General features: G+C 44.6%; 1 protein-coding gene across 4 annotated transcripts in view; it reads left to right on the forward strand.

Annotated features, from left to right (window-relative positions):
• The first annotated feature begins 4323 nt into the window (after positions 1-4323).
• The window catches only part of ABCC5 (ATP binding cassette subfamily C member 5), a 69672-nt gene continuing 60429 nt past the window's right edge, over positions 4324-13566 (forward strand). The window contains exons 1-2 of one of the 4 annotated variants that reach the window (XM_061348715.1): positions 4324-4453; positions 5800-5974. In XM_061348715.1, the coding sequence (XP_061204699.1) occupies positions 5846-5974 (129 nt within the window). In that variant the 5' untranslated portion in view covers positions 4324-4453; positions 5800-5845. The remainder of the gene's footprint in view (positions 4454-5799; positions 5975-13566) is intronic. The other 3 variants (XM_061348716.1, XM_061348712.1, XM_061348710.1) reach the window with 3 other exon arrangements.

Here is a 13566-nt window from a genome sequence, read left to right on the forward strand (position 1 = left end):
CTATTTGTAGGAGCTTTTGAGAACAAAACACCATTAGCTTTGTTAGGAAGGTTCACCCTCCCACATGAGCTGAAGGGAAGGCAGTGGGTGGTACTGCCATAGCCCAGAGTGGTATCTCTGACTGGATCAGCCTAAAAAGCCTTATCCTCTGAAACACAATCACAGTGTGAACGCCCACACTGCTAACAGTTTAGCACAAACATCAAGCAAGTACATCTTGTTTCCAGGAAAGCTGAATGCACAGGTGTGTTAAGATGTTAATGAACTCCTCCCTAAAACAGATCAAGAGGAAACAGAAGGATTCATCTTTTCTCTAGGTTCAAAGCATCATATCCCTCTTCTGTATTTTTCTGGGGGAAGGGTGGTAAAATCACATCTCCCTGCTCCACAGGGTGATCTGGCCTCCACTCTCTCCAGTTGTTGATCAGCAACACAGCTTGTTCAACATTGAAGCAATATAAAGCAGGAAGACATGAATGTCTGATGAGTCATTTGCGGAACTGCAAGCATAATGAGACTGGAAATTAGACTTTTCATTACTGGAGTAATGAAAAGGTGGAAGCTTCAAGATTGTCTGTGCTACAAAGAGAGAGGCCCCTGGTGTGTTGATTAGGCCTTGAGTATTCCACAAGGTCCTGTGTCCCACATGCCTTGAAAATCAGTGCAGCCACATGGAAAACAGAGTTCCAGGAAACTGTTTGTTCATGGCAATGGTCTTCCATGCTCCAACCCTGCTAACCTATTTGTGTGAAGCTATGACTGAGATAGGGGAGAGGTGTTTGGTACGAGGTTTATAAGGGGATGTTATTAGCGCCATGCTCTGGGTTTGGATGGAGCCAGGTAGGCATGAATGATGGTGTGTGCATTGTCTTGTGGACAAGCATCTGTGGTCCAGCAAGCAGGGAGATGCCCAGTACAGCATAAGCAGGTGTGTCTAACCAGATGTTGCTGCAGGCAGTCCTGAGGGCAGCAGTCACAAGCCTCCCTTGACCCTGTTCACAGCAGCAGGAGTTTTTAGAACAGCTCAGGTGCTAGAAGCACTAAATATGTACAGGGTATATTTTTGTGAATCCATTAGATACCATAACTTCTCTTGAATTAAGCTATTTATTCCTAACATCTCATTGCAATTTTTTGCCAGCAGCACAACAGTGACTACACCATCCCCTTGCTCCCCCACCCAGCCTGTACAGCCAGAGGGTTCTGGGCTTGCAGGGCATTCGGATCCCATCAGCACACAAGTAAATTTGTGCTTCACAGATGTGTGTAATGGGGTTTTGTCTGGCTAAGATTTTGGTCTTAATCACAGTACTGCAAATCCAGGTGCTGCAATACTCCTCAAGCCTGGAAGATTTCCTGAATGGGTATCTGGTTTTTTCCATGCAAGGTTCAGCTCAGTTAAGTCGCCTGGACGGCACTTGCTCCACATTCCCTGTAGAGGCAGAAACCACTCTTCAGATCTATAGGGAAGGAGGTAGTAGGGAGTTGGATAAATAAAGACCATAACTTACACAAACTACGCTTTGGTTTTCCTGGTCAACTCTGTTATTGGCTCAAATAAGTCAGTTTTTTTCAAGCACTGCTTTAAATTTGTTGCTGATGTTTGTTTTAGGGTGAAGGAGTACTATTCAGGACACCTGTAAGAAAACTTGTCAGATGCTGCTTCTTGCACACACGGTCTGCAGGCCCTGACTTTGAAGCTGCTGCTAGCTCCTTGGTTTGGCTGTGCTTTTCTTGCTGCAGTCCAGGCTGATTATAGCAAATCCCAGTTCTTGAATAAAGATTTAATACTGTACAGGCCTTGTTTATGTAACAGCTGCCATCCCGCAGGGATGAATCCAGGACTTGCAGCACTAAAAGCATTAGCTGCCACCACTGGAGCTAAAGATGTAACTCCTCTTCTTGTTAGCACCAGTATTTATACCCTTTAGAACAAATGCTGCAGGAGACTCATGACACACTTAAAAGTGGGTTATGCCTACATAAGCATTTTCCTCCCACCATCCTACTCAGAGAGTACGTACACTCACAGGATGCCAGCCCATCACCCAGAGCTGGTCTAAGTGGAGTGTACACATCATTATTTACCAGGACAGTTTTCTGCTAGTACTCATGCCTTCCCTTTTACTCTCAGATCTGCTCTCCTGAAGAAATAGAGGGCAGAACAAGTATAGGCAGAGCTCTGGCTCCCTCAGATTAAACAACAGTCTGCTCATCTTTTCCCTAACACATTTTGCAGCCATTATGGCATAATGGAGGCTCACGTTCTTCTTTCCCTCTAGGTACATGATGCAGAGCCTTTGGGCTTTGGCATGTCATCAAGAATAGTCAGTCACCTCTGAAAACCAGCTTCCACAGCTCAGGGGCCAAAGACACACTCATGCTCAGGTTCAGGTCAACACCCTAAAATACAGTGCATTCATTAACCTTGAAGCTTTAACACAGTTTAATTCTCTCTGTCACGCATAGTTTGTCCTTTCTGCTTATGCTGTAAAACTACATTGCTTAGTAACTGAACATGTGTTTACCCCTACATTCCAGTGTGTTTGATGCAAACATAGGTCTATTTAGTGACTGTTCAGAGACTTACTCTAAATTGACTCCTGGCTTTTGTCTCAAAATCCATCCTTTGCTGGGACAAAACATTCATAAAGCATGAACTGCACCTTGCAACTTCCTCCCCAGTAAAATCTCAGCCAAAAAAATCTGAAATTGCACGAATGTGAGTCTTGGGGAACAGACTGCAGGAAAATGCTTTGCTTCTGTGCATCTGCCTGGCAGTTCTCTTGTTCCAAAATTTTAGAGCACCTGCAACAGAGCCGATTCTCATTTTTGCCAAAACCAGAGGTGGAACGCTGCAGGATGTGTCCGGGAGCTCTGAAGGGAGTCTGGTACCTTAAAAGTGTCCTTGAGTCATTTCTCGTATGGTGACACCTGTACTGCTGGCTGTGGGCTTGGAAGGAATATTCTCGATCCAGCTTTGCTTCCAGATTCCCATCTCCCATCTTTACCTATTTCAGCTTTTCTGTCAAACTGACTCACAGGCATTCCTGATAGGAGAGCAAGGACTGCGGTGCAAATAGGCACTTGTTATGTAAACCACTTAAAAGAGACATCGGCCAAATTTGGCTGGTGGAAGGAAGATGTCAGATGAGGACAGGGTATTTAAACGCAGCAGGGAAGAAGCTACAGCTCAGGATTTGTTAAGGATATTTACAGCCCTTTGTGAGAGGAAATGCCGCTGCGTCCATCTCCACCGACTTCCCTCGGGCGGGGGCTGGATGCCGTATCAGGCTCTACCGGGGGAGCACCGGCCCTTGCTGCACCCCAGCCACCGCCACACAGGGGTGTGCAGGTGCAGCTTCCCTCCCCTGCTCCATCCCTTTCAGTGCGCTGAGCTTGACCGGAAAAGCGCTGGGACAAGTTCCCGGTCCCCTTAGTTGGGTCTGAATCCCTTCGGGGGGCACCGCGGGGGAGTCCTTTGCCTCTTGCATGTCCTGCCCCAAGCCCAGCTTGCTGCAGAGCGTTGCAGGCCTGCGGCCACGGCTAACAGGAGGCACAACGGCTGTCCAGAAACCAGCACTCCATTCCCAGCTGCGGTGAAGGTTAAGGCCCAGGTAAGGACAACAGTAGCACTTCCCCCAGCCGAAAGGCTGTAAATAAGCGGCAGCAAGGGGCGGACTGGTGCAAACCACCGGCCGGCAGAGAGGCGGGTGGAAGCTGGGCCGAAGTGGAAAGCGCCACTCCTGCTCTTGTGGCCAGCAGCCCCCACCGCTGCCGCTCCGCCTCTGCAACCCGGGCAGCGCCCTGTGGCAGCGACTGGAGCAGGGAGCCGCCTGCTGCGGCACGGGCGTGTAGAGAACCAAAATCACCCTCGTCTTCCCCACAGCTCGGCGCCGGGTCCCTCCACTTCGCATGCGGCGTTCTGAGCAGCGAGGGGCCCTTCTCCCGCCCCACCCTCGCTTGGGTCGGGTGGCTCACCCCGTCCTTCCCGTGCTGAGCGGTGTGCACGGTACTGCACCGAGCTGGGCTGCACCGCAGTGCATTCGCACTACAACGCAATGCGTTGCACCGCACTGTATTACTGCCATGCCGTGCTGCGCCGGGGCGCTCACCCCGCCGCCGGCGAACGTTCCAGACCCCCCCATGCTGCGGCAGGAGCAGCGGGAAGCAGCTAGGCGGGGTCCGGCGGCAAGGGAGGTGGTGGCTGCACAGAGATGGCCCTCACGGTCCCTTCTGGGAAACGTAGTTCCTGAGGCAAACACCGGTGGGCGGAGGGTACCGAGGCTCGGACTACATTTCCCGTGGGGCGCCAGGAGGAAACGGCCGCCGCAGCCCTCGCTCTGCTGTCCGCGCAGGCGCAGTGGGGACGCCGGAGCCGCTATAAGGGATGTTGTTTGGCTCTGCGGCCGCTGAGTGGAGAAGCCGCAGCTGGGGTAGTCGCCGGGTGGAGGTGAGCGGGGCCACTCCGCCAGTTACCCGGGGCTGGTGCTGAGGTGGGGTTGGGCAGAGATCCTTTGTGTGGGTTGAGGGGGCCGCCGGCGAGGTAGCTCGCCTCCTTGTCTGTGGGGAGGCCGGTCGGGCAGCTCCCCCCCATTCAGACTCCCCAGTGAAAGGGACGTGCTGTGCCTCCTCCCGCCAGGAGCTCGGGGCCATCGTTGTCCGTCCTACCCGGCTGCAGCGGGGAGGGCCTCTCTTGTTTACGCCGGTGAGGCGGGGAGAGAGACAGCTCTCCTCCCTCTTGTTTCCCTCCCTGAGTTTCTTGCGGTGTCAGGTTGGGGGAGGCTGGCTCGCATCCCTTTTGCAGGAGGAGGGGGGATGGAGGGCCAGGAGGCTGCAGCAGCCCCGGGACCTGCAGCTCTGCAGCATCCTCGTCTGGCGCTGAGAAGCAGGGCGCTGGGGGTGTGGGGGGGCATGGGGGGCTGGGGCCACGAGGACTGCCCTATAGGTGACTTGTGTCAGCGGATGGGGGAAGGAGGCTCTTTTCTGCCTCTTCTGCAGAGAGGTGGCAGCCCAGTGCACTCAGCCAAGCCTGCTGATGTAGGTTCTGACTAACGTTAACTGCATCAGGCTTCTTCCGTCGTTTTAGTTTAAGGCAAGTGATGGCATGCAAGAACGCAGAGTTAGAATACAAAGTTGCAGTGTGAAGTGTTTTTCTTTTCGGGACTCCGATTCTCCTTCTGACCTTACAGTGTTAACTTGATAGGTTGAGAGAAAACCTGCAGCACTGAGGATGTGACTCCTTCCTGTGTATGTTAGTACTCAATGATGGCGAAAGCCTGTGTAGTAAGTGAATAATGCTAAAAAGAAGGCATATATTTTTCTCTAATGCCCGATTTTATCATGTAATATCTCTAGAAAAATAAGTTTTACTAAACTTTCTACTTGTAAGTTGTTGGGTATGTGCAAGTTTAGACACCAACAAAAGATTCAGTGATTTCATCTTCCAAGTCAAGTTTCTCAAGGTTTCAAGTAAATACTGTAGTTGCTACTTTAAATATATTAGATTGCATAACTGTATTTCAGAGTTCTGAAGGAGGAAGTATGACAGTACTCTAGTGCACTGAGAATCACTGTACTTATTTGGTTGCCTCAGGGTATGTTTAAACTACTTCAGGAGAAGTTAGAATTCTGTGGGTTTCCAAAGTGACATTATTACAGCCCTGTTGTAATGAAACTTTTACAATTGCTTTGTTTTTTATTAAAAAAATAAACTTTAAAAATTACTAAAAGTAATTGATGTGTCTGACATAGCACATAATGAAGTGGAATTTAGTTTGATTTTTTTTTTCCCCCCAGATATTTGAGGTGCAAATACACGTGTAAACCCTGGCGTTTACAGAAGATGAAAGACATCGACATAGGAAAAGAGTACATTATACCCAGTCCTGGGTATAGAAGTGTGAGGGAGAGAGCCAACTCAGTGCAGCATGAAGAGCAGGAAGGGTCAAAATTTCAGCATGCTAAACATCAGGTCAGTTCTTTCCCGTTGTTTGTTTTGCAGTCTCATTATTAAATTACGTACAGCAGCAGCCTTTTTGCTGTGCCAGCTCTATATAGATTCACTGCATTGAAGGTCAATAATGAATATTCCCTTTTGTGTGAAAGAGGTCATTCCAAAGGATGTTGTAGCTATCTTAGTAACAAGTCTGAGCACTTATTAAACATTTTTCACTTTTAAATGTGACTTTGTGATAAAATTTAAACAAAATAAACTTTTATAATAATCAGATCTTTGTTTGTATCCAGGCATTATTTTAAGCTTTTGTACTTAATAAAATCATTTCAACCAAGTAAGAACAGTGAAGAGCTCAGCACAAATCATGTACCATTCAGTGTTGGCAGCTGAAAAAGTCTTAATTGTGCCATGGTTTTCTCAAGGATTAATTTTTTAAAGCAGATGTCTAGCTTGCTCTGGTGGCAATACTTTACTTTTTCCCTCAGATGGAAGTAATTTGTATTGAATGCTGTTTTGTGTGCAGTTGTGAGTTTAATATGGTGAGGTGCTGTCATAATTAATTCTAGCTTGATTTGAGAGCTGGATCTTGAAATAACCACTGGCTTAAAGCTTGCATGTCCTTGTTCTGAGATTCTAATTTTTAGGGCTTGTTATCACTGAAGATGATGCATATGCAGGTGCTCTAGGGCAAAAAAATAAATGCTCAGATAAATGGAAACACCCACACTGGTGAAAGATCTGGTCTGAAGCCAATAACCTGTGCCAGGTGAAGCATGCTAGCACAGGAAGATTTTTTTACGTGTCCTGTTCTTAACCTTTCCTAAAATACTAATACAGAACTTTCTGAAGTTAATACTGCCTATGTCTGTTTTTCTGCAATGACCAGGTGCTTGCAGATGTGTTGCCACACATTCCATATAGATTGCCTATGACAGCTCTGGTGTGAGAGGGTTGGAAATAGGGGAACTTGCTGTATTTGTATGGAAGTATTGTGAAGACTTTTTAAAAGGATTAACTTTTAATGCATTATGTTAGACTCTGAGATAGGATGTACTTCAGATAAGGCTTACCATGTTTCTTTGGGGCTTCAGGGGTATTGCCAGGTGTTTTTATGTGGGCTAACAGTGCTGCACTGCTGGTTTTTGAGATTGGAGCGATGTGTGTTGCAGCAGGCTGAGTGCAGTTTGCAGTTGCAGGCTCTGCAGCTTCTTGTGTCCCGACAGGCTCTATGACTCAGCAGAATATTGTGGATGGCATTCAGGAAGGTAGAGTGATTGCGTTAGACCAGGCACTGATGCAGAACTAAGAGCCCTCTGGACTCACAGTGCAGCTTCTTAATGGCATTTATTATGTTGATGTCATAGGTTTGCTGTTCACTGTGTCATCATTGTACACTGCCCAGTAGCTCATCTGCTCTTATCAGATTACTGGTGACAACAGTGATGCTATTGGTGGACAGCTTTATTTCCTGGCCAGTGGCAGTGGAGTAAGCAGTAATCCTAGCATGTTATCTCTGCCTGTAGGTCTACATCTTCTAATCATGTTGATGCCTGGTTTAACTTAAGAGTCGAAAATCCTTATTTTACCTCTAAGCCTTTTAAAGGAGTGAAATCAGTCAAACCAGTGTATTTTTAATTTTTTTCCTGAAGGCTGAAAGTAAGCCTAGTCCTACATGCCTGTACAGCATGACATAAAAGTCTCTTAACTTTGAGGCAGCTTCAGGTTAGCTTGACTCTTGCTGTAGTCTTGTTTACCTTTCTAACTCTACTGTTTGGTTTGCTGCCTATGACTACAGAGTAGTAGACCCAGATGACTGTTTGCAAAACAGGAGTTCTGTAAAATTTGTCATTACTGATGCAAGAAAATAGCTCACCCTAGTTCTTACCTAGAACTTTATCTGATTTGGTTTCTTTCCTTAAAGGAATGAACTTGATTTGTCTTACTAATGGAATTGGCTAGTTCTGACAGGTTACCCATTTTACTTGCTAGGTCCTTGTTCAATATGCCAGGGTTAATTTCTTGCTGAAACATTGGTACCTTCTTTGTTTTGCTAGCGTTATAGCTTGGATGAATCCATAAATACAGATATTTCTGAATTCATTGCTGCATGTCAGTAAGACTATATCCTGCTTACTTGCAAAATACTGAGGTCAAGTAAAAGGAGCTGTATTCATAATATCTTATCTAAGTTATATGTTCATGCTTGTGTGTACCAAGATTCTTTATAGTTGCAATAAGCTCTAGTTTTAGCAGCATTCTTGGCCTTACCACTGTTGATGCTTTCTGTGTACCAAATTTCTTTCTAGTTGAAACAAGCTCTGGTTTCAGCAGCATTCTTGGCCTTAGCACTTGTTGGTGTTTTCTTTTTTGTAACAGGGATAAGCAGAGACTTTGCTTTCGTAAGGCAGAGATTTGCCTGTCTGGTCAAGCACTTCCCCTCTGCCTGTAACAAAAGTGTAGAAGCTGTAGCTCAGCTGTTGGGGGAAAAATGGGTTTCAAGGAAACGGAAGGGACTGTTCCTTCACTACTTCATCTGTTATGAAACGAGATATTAGGTCAGATGCCTTAGGTGGATTATTTGGCACATGTTGGCATGGCTGGTGGCAGAATGCAGCGGTTCCAGTAAAGGGGTTAAGCTGTAGTAGAACTGTCATTTGGACAAAAGAGCCCAAGTGTGCCATCAGTAGAGATTCTGGGACTCTCAAATTTCTTGTAGAAAACCTAGCTCAGGTGTTGAGTTAGCTTGACCAGAGAATAGAGCTGCAAGCGTGCTCTATTTGGCAAATAAGCTGCAAGCAGATTAAGGCTGTTATTTCACTACTGACTTCAGATCTCTGTAGAAGAGCTTGTGCAGTTTTGTGACTGTTTTGCAACAGACTTACACTGCATGAGGTAGACTCTTTGCGAACGTGTTGCATAGAAGCCTCATGCCTTGTGGTGTGAGGTAGAACTGCGTAGTTCTTGGAGGCGGATACAGAAGCGTGCTGCCTCTGGTAGTCACAGGCTTCTTGTTAATGGCCTGTGGCAGTGATGTACCTGTAACCCTGCCAGAAGCAGTGAGTGATCAGTAAAATGACTCACTGGTTTTTCTGTTGCCTGTATTGCGGCATCTTTATACACCCTTCTTAACTTGAAGTGGACAAGACTAGTTGGTTGCCTGGTAAAGATCTTTATAGGTGAAAGACCTATTTTACTACTAAGCCAGGGTCCCAGAGCCTTTTTATATGTTTCTTTGCATTGCATAAAGGTTGTATTAAAATTTGCTCTTTTTGTTGTGAAACCTTCGTATTGGTGTTCAGGTTTCCCGCTGAAAGGATGCTGTAATCAGTGTTCATGACAATAATGAAAAAACCTTGTAATTCTTTCCTTAGAAGCTTAAATGCTGTTTGGTCACAGTCTGGAAGATCGCTTATTTGAGAGACAGGAGCTTTTTAAATAGGCTTCCTGGAATCATGATTGAAATCATGCTGCAATCTAAGTGGGTCTAATCCAGCATTTCTTGGTGCTTAATGGGAATGTTGCTATAGAAATTTGGACCTGTGAAATAGGCACTCAAGGACTGAAAAATCAAGAAACATTTTTTGTTCAGCTTGTGAATACATATAGTCAACTCATGAATAGGTTTCACCAGTGTGCTCTTGTAACAATTGATTTTTAAGGCTTTGGAGATCTTAATGTCACTTACAAAATAGGGTGCTAACTACATGTTCCTAAGGCATAATACCATGCTAATTGGGCTTATTGTATGTGGGGGCATGGCTCTTCTGAATAAAGATAACTTCTAGGTGTGCTTGCTGCCAGCACTGTAGTCAGCAGTCTTCAACTGTTAAGAAGTTGTTACATCACCAGTGAATAAAAATTAAGGGATGTTTTGAAATATTGATTCATACCTTTAGAACTTTTTGTTCTCGGAATGCTTGTATGCCCTTTGTGTTGTATCTGAAGTAATTGTATTTAGTTTTTCTCATGGAAGCAGTGTGCCCTACGGAGGAAGGCAGATCCCAGCAGTGTGGCCTGAGGAGGAGGGCAGATCCCATTGTGTCGATGAAATGCACTATAAAATGACAAATGAGTAAGAAATAATTTGTTCTCTAAGTGGCTTTGGAATAGGTTCTTAAATGTAGACTTCATGTTTATTTAATGGAACAGTGGGCAAGTGAGCGTTTTGCTCCCCTACCCCATTATGCTCACGACAACAGAAGAGGATGTAGAAACAGCTTGTTCTCATGGTACACAATGCTTATGAGAACTCAATTCTTGAAATTAGAGTCCCTAAGTTAACAGTGCCAGGGCACTAATTTACAACTTGTACTCCAAGCTGTAATTGGTTCTGACTGCAATGTCTGCAGCATCAGTGATAAGCCTCAAGCGTGGATTGTTGCATTTCAAGACACTGGACAGTGTGGAACTGTAGAGAGTACTTTAAATACTCAGGGAGAATATGTTGCTGACTTTAGCCATCAGAACCCTTTCTAACACTCCTGTCCTCATCTTGATCTCTTATCTTTCAGGTTTGTCTCTCACAGCTTTTGGCAAAGACAGCAGAGAATGTGATCAGAACTTGGAGTTGATGTAAATCCTTCAAGCACTGATAGCTTTGAAGTAATTTATCACAATCTTACTGTTCAATATTCAGGTCAACTCTGCTTCTCAACTTCTCTGGAGCATCTGAAATGTCTGAACCAACTGTGCTGAGCAATATGTTCAAAAATAAGAATGCAAATGTAGCCTGTGTACTAGTGCCTTGGTACTCTGCTTGGATCAGGCCTTCTAGATGGTTTAACTATAAGCTTTTAGTTGTAGCTCAAGCTGCTGGATATCTGCATTTTTCTAGAAGATTTCATATTTTCATAATCGGGTAACCACACATAACTTTAGGAATTACAGCCCAAGTAGGCTCGTAAAGCCTGTAGGTGTTCTGAATATTACTCTATGCAGAAAGATATTGCTATATGGCTGGCTCTGATTACAGCTAGAAGCTGTAGTAGTTTGAGCTGATGTCAATGCTCACTGCACATGAAAGTGAAACTGCGGTTGACTACTTGGTCAAGGTAATGGGTGAAGTGCTTGCTTCTGAGGAAAAAGTAGCAACCATAATGTCATATTGAGAGGAGGGAGATGACGGGAAGAAGTCAAGGCCTTAAATATAAAGGAGGTTTAGAAATTGGAACACATAAGCTCCCACAATGGAGGATTGAGACTAAGGTGAACAATGCATGAAATTGAGGGATAGCATCCCTCAAACCCAGTTTCAGTGATTGAACTGCCCTGATAGTGTCTAGAATATCTGAGACTCTATCCTTTGTCAGTAGTTCTGTTATCTTTGAGAACTTTGAACACAGGTAATGTGCAGAAGCAAATACTCATGTTAATTTCTAAAAATGCATCAATTCCATGATATCCCAAAGGACTGGATGTATCTTGGTTACAATAACTTCTGCCAAGTTGTTGTGCCATTGAACTTCTGCTACTAAAGTACTTGCCAACTTGACATGAAATTCTTGACTTAGTTGTTGATGAATGTTTGAAGATGATTTGCCAACCACTCTGAAGAAGTGATATCTCTACCTTGTCTTCTGTTTATATATGCACATACTACCAGCTGAGAAAGGCTGTATCCATCAGCCAGTCATGTATTACCTGGAAACTTGGAGTGGGGGTTAACTGTGAGAAACCTTATACTTAGTAACACTTCGTAATAGGAGGAGGAGCAAAAAGGCAAAATCCTCTGTGCAGGGGAACACTGGTGTTCTGGCAAATGAATGCTTTAACATTAAAAGTCAGGTACCTTCTTTAGTACATTAACCATATTTTTGTCTAAGTTTTAGCTACATGATAACACCTCAGATCTTGTCACTTGCCAGTATTCTTTGACTACTGCTAGTTGCATTCCTTTTGTCCAAAGGAGATGCATAAACCGGCCTGCTCATGACTGAAAGTGTGTAAGGAGCAGATTGACCTTCAGTGGAGTAAAGCTCGGAGTATTTTTTTAATTGTAGTCCGTATTAGTGCTGGGGCCGTTCTTCCCTATGGCTATCTCAGAAACTCCGTGTACAGTTGCAAAGGTTGACAGAAGGATTTGATGAATATATACCAAGCTACTGGAGAACGTAACTTGAAATAAAACTGAACTCAAAACTAAATTTGCTGCTTGAGTGGGGTGTCCTTTGCTTTTGGAAGCATGTGTTGGTACAGGAAGATGAGTTGAATAAAAGGCTCTTGTATTAGGCTTGGTAAATGCTGTGGTGTTAAGTTTTCTGCCATTATTCACTGGTGATTGCACTCCATAGAAGCTTGAGTTTAAAGACTCCCTGGATACTCCTGGTGTTGTACTAACTTGATCTGTGTAGCTTCTATTGTGACCTAGCGTAGGCATGGCCCAAGGATATTACTGGAAAAACACTTACTGCATATAGCAGGCTGTCTGCATGTGGTTCAGGATAGTAGAGCCTATCTGAGCAAGTCAGGATTCAAATCCTCAGCCTCTCCTGTGCTAGTTTTAACTGCTTAGTGAGGAGTTAGCTTCCCAGCCTTGTGGTCCAAACTTGTATAGAATGCTAATTCTGTAGAGAAACTTGCAGTTAAGGGTGATCATTTTTTCCAATTCAGTTGGAGTCTGTGGTTACTGTACTGTTAGTGTGCATGTACTGTGTAGCTTCAGTGCTGGATGATCAGTGTACAACCTCAGCTCTGAATAAATCCTATATCCTTTGATTTATATTATCACTAGTATTTGTGAATACTAGTTTTCATGCAAAACAGTACATGGATTCATATATACCAGAAGCCTAAGTGTGTGCATAGCTGTTATCAGCTGTATACATAGCGGCTACTGTTACAAAATCCCCAAATGAACACTACATGCCAAACTATGCATTTCCTGGATTACAAGAATAAGTGGATTTGCCAGGAAAATTTAGAACATCTCACCTCAGTGCTAATGTTTGCCACAATTCAAGGGCAAGGTCAAATAAGCAATGTTTCTGGAAGAAACTGGTACACCTGTCCTCAGCAAGAACTCTGTACATCAGGTAAAAGTGCTTAAGTGTGTGACTAAAATATTCAGGCTCATCACAAACTTGCATACCCTGATCTTGTTCGGCTGCAAAGCCCTCATATCAGTTCCAGGCACTACTGCGAGACTTCTGTTCTACCTTGAGGATGCCTAAATTCTGCTAGCTTTGAAACAATGATTTAACTACTAATTCTACTTCTGCTAATCATAGCCCAGAAGAGTAACTGCAGAGGTCTTGTGTAAGAAAGACACATACAGAAGTGTGTTAGAGCAAATGACTGGACTTCAAGCTGTTGCGTCTCTGAACTCTTGTGGCAAGTCAGAGCACACTGAACAGGTAGTTCTCACATTTGAGAGATATAGCAGAGCTGCACTTATTAGTTCATTTAGAAATGTAGTTGGTGCTGTAATGAGCTATTCTTCCCTCTGGGAAGGCAGCAGAGACATAAGCTTTCATTTATACTCCGCTTATTGGGAGGTAGAAGAAAAGGGAGGTCTGAACTCCTTTACTTGGTCCATTGCAACAGTCCTGGAAGCTGTAACAGTAATTTCTAGGCTTCTAAAGCTATCTGGTGGTCTCATCCGTGTGCTG

The sequence above is a fragment of the Neopsephotus bourkii genome, unplaced genomic scaffold, assembly GCF_033783945.1.
Source record: "Neopsephotus bourkii isolate Nb327-2 ecotype Australia unplaced genomic scaffold, CSIRO-AGI_Nbou_v1 NB_369, whole genome shotgun sequence".
Taxonomy (NCBI): domain Eukaryota; kingdom Metazoa; phylum Chordata; class Aves; order Psittaciformes; family Psittacidae; genus Neopsephotus; species Neopsephotus bourkii.